The 10,440-nt window shown below is 32.1% G+C and overlaps 1 protein-coding gene across 1 annotated transcript; it reads right to left on the reverse strand.

Annotated features, from left to right (window-relative positions):
- Positions 1–1,410: 1,410 nt before the first annotated feature.
- LOC132728509 (phenolphthiocerol/phthiocerol polyketide synthase subunit C-like) lies at positions 1,411–7,009 on the reverse strand. The gene is given in 5 exon segments (XM_060714150.1): positions 1,411–1,472; positions 1,475–1,600; positions 1,857–2,060; positions 2,544–2,704; positions 6,810–7,009. Coding segments are annotated over 5 exon segments (753 nt in total).
- Between the last annotated feature and the right edge of the window lie 3,431 nt (positions 7,010–10,440).

Below are 10,440 nucleotides of genomic sequence, written 5' to 3' on the forward strand. Positions count from 1 at the left end.
TACCAAATATAGCTTTGCGTATTGGTCTGTGATCTTGTTTACATGTTGATGTACAAGATACCGCTGAGGTATCGTACTTCTGAACATTTAAATGTTCAAAAACATTTTTTACACTATCTACAAGACTTGTTCTGTCATAAGCAGACATTGTAATAATGTGAGGCAATACTTTGGCATCATCATTCTCTACATCAGTTTCTTCACCAACACAGTATAAGTATTCCTCTATTACGGCATGGGCGTTTGTTCCGCCAAATCCAAAGCTGTTTACACAGGCTGTTAGCTTTCCTGAACCAAATGATTTCCATGTGATACATTCTGTAGGAACTTTAAAACCTTTGTCACTCAGATTAAGTTTTGGATTTTCATCGTTTTGTGTATACCAAAGAGATGGTACAATCAATCTATGTTTCATCATCAGTAGCACTTTAATAATACCTGCCATTGCTGCTGCAGCTTCCAAATGACCAATATTAGTTTTCACAGATCCTATGTATGCTTCTGTTGATGCAGTTTTGCCAAAGTGCCTAGCCAGTGCGTCTACTTCAATTGGATCGCCAACAGAGGTTCCTGTACCTGTAAAGTGTTTGAAAATGTTCGATAAATGGTTAGCATTTTAGATAATGTACAAAATATCCCTTATAACATAGACAAGTAAAATGTAATGAGTGCCAATAGATTATGACTCACTCCAAAAAGGACGGACACGAACCTGACGTTTTTAGTTTCTCGTGTTTGAGAAACTTTATCCGACGATTTATTTTTGTTGTAACGCGAAAAATCTTGGGAATTGCTTTTATAATTTTCACAACCAAGCGTTATGCATTTTTTATCTCAAAACTTAAAACGTATTTACTTCATTAAATCATTAAACAGTCTTCATACATTGTTTAACAAGTTCACGTATTTTAATTTAAAATTTTATCAAACTTTCTATTATTAATCCGGCACTCAAATATTTTTGTTGTGAAAGTTATATTACCATGTGCTTCAATCACTTGTACCCTAGATTTATCCACTTGATATTGCTCATAGAGTTTATCAATCAAAATTGATTGCTGTAAGCCAGATGGTGCTGTTATAGGTACAGTCATGTGACCATCTTGATTCGTACCAGTCTTTATCGTACCCCAAATTCTGTTTCCGTCTTGTATCGCCTATTTTCAAAGAAATATAGTGTCTATGAAATGTTTTAAGTACAATGTTTAACAATAAATAGTATTTAATAACAAATTGTCTTAATTTGTGAAAACTCTAAAACACACGACGTATTTTTTTATTTACACAATATTTAATCTCTAAAAAAATGGGGGAAAAATAAGAACAAAGGTTTTCTTAATCAACTACAGTAACTTATAAACATGCAATATATTTTCCAGATTTAATGATACAATTTTTATTGACGATATTTTAATTTAAATTATTCAATGTCTTTGTGATGACAATTCCACACCCTTCCCCTCTTGCATACCGTCAGCTTCTGCATTAAAAGCTTTACATTGACCACTCGGAGACAGCATTCTAGCTTTGGATAGGATGATGAACATATGAGGATCCAGTAGAACATTGACACCTCCACATATGGCTGCACTGCACTTACCTTAAGTGTTACAAATATTTGTATCAACGTATTAGTATTGCAGACTTATTTCGTATGTATAGCTTACACGAACTAACCATTCTTTACAAAAAAATCATTTACAACAGATAATATCATCATTAAGGTTATTTTGTAATTCTTTTTACTCTAAATGGACAAGAAAAAAGAAAACATTAGTGTATTGATGTTTACGAATTATGACCGAAGCATTTTCGCTGATGGTATATATACCTGTGATTAAGAATATATATAGTACCTGTTTGTAAAGCTTGCGATGCAATGTCTATAGCAACAAGAGAAGACGAGCATGCTGTATCAAGAGTAACGGCAGGACCTGTGAGGTTGTATGCATACGATACTCTAGCACTTATAATGCTGTTGTGTGTACCTGTAACAGTGTAGGTGTTACTAATTGCATTGTCTTCTGCTGCTTGAAATTTATAATCGTCCGTCATGCAGCCTGAAAATATAATGTACTCTTTTGGCACAGACCAAAATGAAGAAACGTTTGTGATAATTCACTGACAATTCTTTACATACATGGATGGACATGTTTTACTGACTTTGTGGTTTTCTTTTAATAATTATGATGATGATAATCTATGGAAATTTGATACATTGATGATTTTCATGATTTGCCGTTGATAAATGTACTTTTGGTTATTGATGTCGTTTTTGTTTTGTAACATGTGTAGGTTCTATACAGCCAATTTAATTTTTATTGATTCCTAAAATCAAACATGGGAATTTCAATGATCTATCGCTGATAAGTGCACATTTGGTTATTTTTGAAAAGTGTTTAGTTATATTACGGTATCTTTAATTTACTTCTTTAAATATCCATCTAATTGTTATTTGGTCTTTCTTATATAGGTATCTGAAAGTCACAATAATTATGATTAAAAGATTAAATTTTTTATAATCAAAAGTACTTTTTACAAACCTATGTAAACTCCAATAGTTTCGCCATCAATGTCCTTTTTTAGGATACCACCATCTTCTAACGCCATATGCACACAGTCTAAAACCAGTCTCTGTTGGGGGTCAACAACTTCTGCCTCTATGTCATTAATTCCATAAAATTTGCTATCCCATTTGTTGATACTGAAAATAAACAAAAGAGCAATGGTTGCTCTTATTAGCTTACCTAAGTCCCATCGCTTAAAACGACCCTATGCACATCTAATTTAGAAAGTGAGTAAACAGGTGACAGTCAAAGTAAGTTTACATTTGGCCAAAATTATTTCAAAATTTTCAAATATCAACTGTTGGTCAGTCACCATTATGACAGTCAATCTTCTGGCATATACATGTATAGTCAATTCAGTTAAACTTGACGGTAAAAATAAGTTTATTAAATCATCAATGCATCCATACAAAAATAGATAAAATTCAAATTCAACAGTGACTTCCAGAATGTTTGAATTGTTTTGACCCAAGTTTCAAAAATATAATCTTGCCATTACTATAAATGAGACAGGAGACAAAAGTTTGATAAACAATAACATAAAATAGGGACATGTATAGATTTTCTTCCACCTGACTTTTATACGAGGGATGATCAAAAATAAACCGGACTGTGACTGTCAATTAAAGAATTATCAACGTATCACTTATTGTTATATATCACACTTAATCGGAAAACAATACCTGTAAACTGATGTTATAGCTAATCTGAATACGCAAATAGCTTGTCCGTAACAGCGAATTCAAAAACCATGGTAACGCACACCCTGCGCAGTGCGTTAATTCGCCTTGACCACAGGCGCTTTATGCTGCGTATATTTTACAATATGGCACATTTAGATTTCAAACTACGCCAAAACGTCATGAACCATATCTTTGACATTGTCAGTAAAAATGACTTCATTTAAAACATATTTATATTTGCAATCACAATTCAAACGTCACTTGTTAAAAAAATATTCGTGTTAAATCTATGTCGTCTGAAAGTCTCGAAAATCGATCAATAAGAAAAAATGGTCAAAATTAAGACGAGAACCTGTTTAAAATGTAGAAAAAGATTATGGATATCAAGGGAAAAGTTCCAGGAAGCCACAGTATATTTTTTATTAGCATGAAGGATTTAGAAAGGGTAATAGAGAAATAGAAAACAAGTAAGGGAGAGACAAAAAAAGAAATTTCAAAGACGTTGATGACGTCAATCGCCAAGACGTTGAAAATGACGGTCGATTGACTGCGGACATTGTCAACGATGTTCGACAGTAGCTACGGGACGGTGCAGTCAACTCTAAGGATTTTAAAAAGATAATAGTTAATGCATTTATTACATATACTGTATTCTTGGTTTACAATTGTACAAATTATTTTCTGATTTTACGCAGTAGTGTTATCATTATGGAGAAATTGTGTCAACAATTTAACAGTCACTGTTCAAAATCGGCTATGCATTTTATTTATTTAAAAAAAAATGACAGTTTTGGTCATAGTTGTATTATTCTTCTTTTATCGTATGTATGATACGTTATCATTCCCCAACATTATTTTACTTTATTTGTAATACATAATATAGTTTATTGCATGTGCGATTTTCCCAACAATCAAGTTACAGAAGGAAAGAACGGAAGTTTGCGTGTTTACAGGAGATCTTTATTATAATCCATTTTATTACAATACAATGATACCCACTTGTACAGAAATATATATAGGCAGTGGATCAGCCGTATCAACAACATGACTGTATCACGTATTGGCCTACTCCGTAATTGAGTGAAAAGCTGCTCCGTTAAGGACAATACGCTTGTGACGTCGTTAACGTCATTTTTAAAGTTATACCGTGCGCCGCATTGCTATACATGTACATGCCAATAACAGCATAACTTTTTTCTTTGTTAATATTTCTTGTTGGTATTTTTGTATCATTCAGGGAATAGATTCCGATTTATTTTCCGTGTATTTTTATGTAAATTCATTTAACAGGTAAAGAACCATTTACAAAGTCCGGTTAATTTTTGATCACCCCTCGTAACTACTTTTTAATCCATATTCTAACGTGAGCAATATATCATGGAGACGAACATTCTGAAAAAATTTTAAGATCAAATAAAATTTTTGAAGTGTCAACAAGATTTTTCGTTGTTGAAAATTAGAAACATAGTTTTTAATTTAAGATGTCAAATATTCAAGCTTAGCCAAAGTAACACTTATAAAAACATTCTGATAAAGTTTGTTGTAAATCAAATCAAAATGTATACCTTTGAAGAGTTAACAAAGTTTTTACTTTATTCCCTGCTGTCTGGAGACCGCAGGGTATTGGTACGCGTTTAACTTTTGAGGCATGGAGGAGCACGTGACCTGTTTTCGGTACATGGAGGAGCATGTGATCTGTAAACCGTACATGATTGGTTAATTGACCTTTTCGAAAACCTAGCTAAATACCGTTTGCCGGTACGTTACGGATTTACCTGTAGGGAATTAGTCCGAATTACAGCTTATCGAGAACAAAAAACTATTACGTGATATTTCTAATTTTCTATAATTATTTTACCGTTTAAGGTGGAAAAAATTGAATGATGTGTTTGAAAATTATCAATATTTCTGTAATATAGATCTATCTTAAATTTTACAAACAATGAATTTTTTATACTGAACATTTACAGAATTAAAATATTCGTAGGGGATTCTGCCATAATAAATAGAGATATTTTCTGCGTAAACTTGTGTGTTTAGTTTATTTATTTTTTGCTCGGAATTATTTTTAAAATGGTAGACCTATTTAATCATTTTCTTAAAAAGAAACAATTGTTTTATGTTCGACCTTCTCCTGTCTTCAACGGTCACCAGTTTCCAAAGAACTTCTTCTATAGTGATCGTTTATTCAATTGTCAACTAACTAAAACGTTCACCGCAGGAAACCATTTTACTTGTTTAATCTGGTGACCTATCTTTCAATGTATGATGGCCCTTCTTTAAACCTATCTGGTATTATCATGATAAACATTCAAACAAACACCAAGACGACCCATCTTAGTTTTCCGTTATATCGATAATGTGGCAATTTGATGAAATAAAAAATGTGTGCTCTGGAGAATATTTTTTTATTAGAATTGATGACACAAGATGGCACATTCAATCTTATTTGTGGTATAATAGGGATTATTCTTCTGAAAGTCAAATAAAAAACGTAAACATAGTTTATCTTTGAATGACCTCTTAACCAAGTTTTAAACGCAAGATGATCAATCTCCAAACTCATCCATGATATTTTTTCCATAAACTTTTCTTACAAAGTTTTGATGAAGATCAAATCGAAAATGTGACCTCTAAGCTGAAACCAATGTTTTTCTTGACATCATTATAATAGTGGTTATAATGTTTTTCTTTGATTTGACGGTGGATGATGGACGACTGTGTCGGATTGACAGACCTACGTTTAAAAGCTAATCATTTGAGCTTAAGCGCAGTATGTTGGCTGATTTCTGTCATTTAGTGTCTCCGGGCTTCAAATGTAGAAGGCGAAGACACGACTTTGGAGAGCGCCGACACGAAGACACAATACATTTTCGGCAAATAAAAACAATATTTAAAAAGGCGACGGCACGAGATCTTCTTCTGCAGAATTATCGTGTCAGCGGGTATCGCAAAGGCGAAAAGCGAAGACAAGATAATTTAACAATTTTTCGTGATATCCATTTTTCGGGGCAAAGGCACGACGACACGAAGGCTCGATGAATTGACACGAAATGGCAGAAAACATCCACCATACATTCTGTACATACGAATAAGAAACGGAATTCATCCTCTATTAAAGCGTATAAATTAATGAAAGCAAAGGGACTTCAGTATGATAAATTCACAGGCAATATTATCTGTTAATTATTAAACTCACAGACTAGGTTGTAATTCAAATCAAATTTTGAATAAAAATGTTGCAGCAATTTTCCGGTGAGAGTGTTATGAGATCAATATAAAATCATTATACAGTTTTGACATACATTTAACAAAATGAACATTTAAATATAGAATTGGAGGTTGTACCAACCTAAAGGTTATATAATTATTTGCTACTGGTTTTGAATGGTTAATTCAATATGTAAAGGAATAACATCTACTAAGTATCCTTTTTCTTGAGGAGTCATCAACTTACAAGTGAAAACAAAATTTGCATTAAGATTATTCATTTGCTGTGTGCACATATGATAATAATAAAACATTATTGTATTAATAAAAGAAAACACGTGATACGTACTCGCTGACAAAACCCGCCTGTCGAACGTAAGTTTTACCGGAGACACTCGGATCTGGATCATAAAACGCATCATTATTCCATCTTTCACGTGGTATCTCCTTTACGTGATTTTCACCCATGTAAAGTACTCTCCAAAACTCTTTAAGATTGTCTGCCCCGGGAAACCGGCATCCGACGCCTATTATGGCAATTTCGTCCATTTCTCAATGCTCTTTTCTTGTCAATAAAAAAGTCATTGTCTATTTATACATCAGTTAAACACTTTTTGATAATAAATTAACATTCTTTGATGAAGCTATTCATTTGCTAAAATCCATCATGTTAAATATAATAATTCATACATGCGTTTCATTTTGAAAATATTGAAAGTCCGCTGTCAGGATTGATGGGCGTCTTATAACTAAAATTATATACAAGTAAACTTATAAAAGTCTAAAAACCAAATTAACCAATGGAACAAGACGTTAATTAAATTTCTAATTATTAACAAATCATACGACTCGTTTTATACACAATTATTTTAAGACCCTATAATGACGCATGACTCAAACCTTTTAAATCAATTTAATTCATTTTAACTTTTTATTGCAAATTTAGTCATGTGTTTTGACGTTCATCAAACAAATATTATAAAGTATAATTTGATAGTAATCTTATAATATAAATTAGTGTCATTCTAACTTAAAAGCGTACTAATGGAGAAATTGTTTCAATATTTCTGTCTCCAATGGAACGCAAATCATAAAGATTGTTTAACCAACTCACTGTAGCGTTTAAATTATGAACAGTTTATAACGTAGACTCAATTTTTATCGTAAATTACTCTTGCTGTCTTTCTCCACCAATAAAACTGAAAGGTTCAGAAACGTTCAAGGAATATGTTTGACTTTAAATTTGATCAAACTAAGATGATTACCCCACGTCCTTTCAATATTTTGTCAATATATTGTTGCTGTTGCTTTTGTTTCGTGTGCGCGCGTGCGCGCGCGTGCGTGCCTGCAAGCGTGTGTGTGTGTGTGTGTGTGTGTGTGTGCTCTAGACGATACTCTCCTACCTGATTATGTCTGCTCTAAATTGCCTTATACATATAACATTTGCAAATTAAACATATACACCACACAGCACATTTTGAAACTTCAAATACATTTCTTAATATATAGCAATGATACTTTTATAAAGGAGATACAAATATAATTTAACTGTTTACAGATCATGAAATGAATAAATAATAATTGAAAACCTGTAGGTGCTAATACTATACGTGTATCAGTTTTTTCAACCTTACGCTTGCGCAAGTGACAGAGGTCAAAGATAGATTTGTTAAATGAATTTAGTTGAGGGCAATGTTTTATAAGTACAATTAGTGTTGTTAGAAGAAATATAATTTTCTGTTAATATGTAGTTAAACTGATAGCATCGTATTTTATTAAATTAATATAACTATGTTTCTTGACTTATTGGTTATTGAACCTGGTCAGTTAAATTTTATTTACCCTTTCAAAGATATTTAGGTTAGATAAGTTAATCATTTATATTAGATATGTCAATCATTTATATTTGATAAAATCTTTGATCGTTTCGACAGCTTGGCGTGAATGGGTTGTTACTCCTTCTTTGTTTAATATGAGTTACAATCCTTTAGCATCAAGCCCTCGATTTAGGGAAGGTTCTCACAGTATGTATCTACTAATTATCGAACGTATAAAATCCCGACTAATCAGTTCAAAAATCTTCAAAAGTCACTCGTGGAGTCGCAATTATGAATATAAGTATGCTTTTAACAAATACACATAAAAATAATTATGTTTTATAAATGAAACAAAAAAGCTTTTATCATAATTTCTCATATCATTTTAAAACTTCAATGATATTTTGTCGTAACGTTTTACTTATTTCTATTAAAGTATAAACTATATGAATACGTGAAACTATCTATATATTTTTAATTAAAGTATGAATTATATAAATACGTGTTACGAAGAAATGACAGCATAACATTGTCTTGCGTCAATGTCTTTCAAAAAGAGAGAAAGAAACTTCTCACTTTGCATGTTATTATTCAAGACATATATCATTATGGAATTCTTGGCTTTTTAGTCCCCTACCAGTTTACCGGAGGGGACTTAAGGTTTACCCTCCGTCCGTCTGTCCGTCCATATGTCAGTCCGTCAGTCCGTCCGTCCACAAAACTGGATCCCGCGATACTTGAAAAGTACTAAAAATATTTTTATGAAACTTGGTATATGGATAGATGGCAGAATGGAGATTATGCACGTCTTTATCTTTTCTTCCTATGTTGAAAATTATGGTTGCTATGGCAACAAATAGGCTGAAAATATGGCAAATTTTACACATAAACTGGATCCAGTGACAACGCAAAAAGTACTGGAAATATTTTTTATGAAATTTGACAAATGGGTAGATGGCAGTCTTGAGATTATGCACGTCTTTTTCTTCTTCATATGTTGAAAATTCTGGTTGCTATGGCAACAAATAGGCTGAAAATATGGCAAATTTTACACATAAACTGGATCCAGTGATAACGCAAAAAGTACTGGAAATATTTTTATGAAACTTGACATATGGGTAGATGGCAGTCTTGAGATTATGCACGTCTTTTTCTTTTCTAACTATGTTGAAAATTCTGGTTGCTATGGCAACACATAGACTGAAAATATGGCAAAATTTACACATGAACTGAATCCAGTGATAACTCAAAAAGTACTGGAAATATTTTTATGAAACTTGACATGTGGGTAGATGGCAGTCTTGAGATTATGCATGTCTTATCTGTTCTTCCTTTTTTGAAAAAATATCTGTTGCCTTGGCAACAAATAGGCTTAAAACATGGCAAATATAACAATATTTGTGATTAGTCAAAAAGAGCTGAAAATTTTTATGTTATCTCCTGTTTAAGAATTTTGCTTTTAAAATGTTATATTTTGGTAACAGGGATGTTTCAAATATTAACTTTAGAGTGTCCTTCAGTCCGTCTGTCTGTTTGTTCATAAAAACTGTTTCCTGTGATCACATTTAAAGAACTTTTCCAACAAATTTTCTTAAAATAGAGAAAAATTGAAACATTAGTGAATGGCCCTTCAGAATTTTGATGTGGTTCTAACCGGTAGGGGACTTATGGATTTTTTGAAATACTATGATAATTGCTTGTTATTAATAGATTGATTTGCGGCTTAAGTGGTAAAAAACGTCATTCTATTTACAGAGTGATCGTTTATAACTTTAAAGAAAGGGATTTTAAGATAATTAGTGCGTATTTTAGTGAACGGCTTAATTCAAAATCAAATGTTGATCTTTGGGTGGCGATAGACGTGAAACACGTTTCATATAAAATGTAATTGTATTACCTAAAACTGACTGAAAACAATATGGTATTATCTTGTGTGTTATTTACGAAAAACAACATCACATATTATGTTTAGATATTTATATCGGAAAAACAACTCACCCTTACTATTGATAGTACTTTTGAATATATTTTTTCATTTCTTTGTAATTTTATTTATTGATAAGTTATAACTTAACAGTAATGCCGAGCGGGCAATATTTATAAGGATCCTTTCGACGAGGTGCTCTTTTTGTACTTGTTGTCGTGTAAAACTCGTATATAATG

Source organism: Ruditapes philippinarum, unplaced genomic scaffold (genome assembly GCF_026571515.1).
Source record: "Ruditapes philippinarum isolate M1 unplaced genomic scaffold, ASM2657151v2 ctg527_1_1_1_1, whole genome shotgun sequence".
Lineage (NCBI taxonomy): Eukaryota > Metazoa > Mollusca > Bivalvia > Venerida > Veneridae > Ruditapes > Ruditapes philippinarum.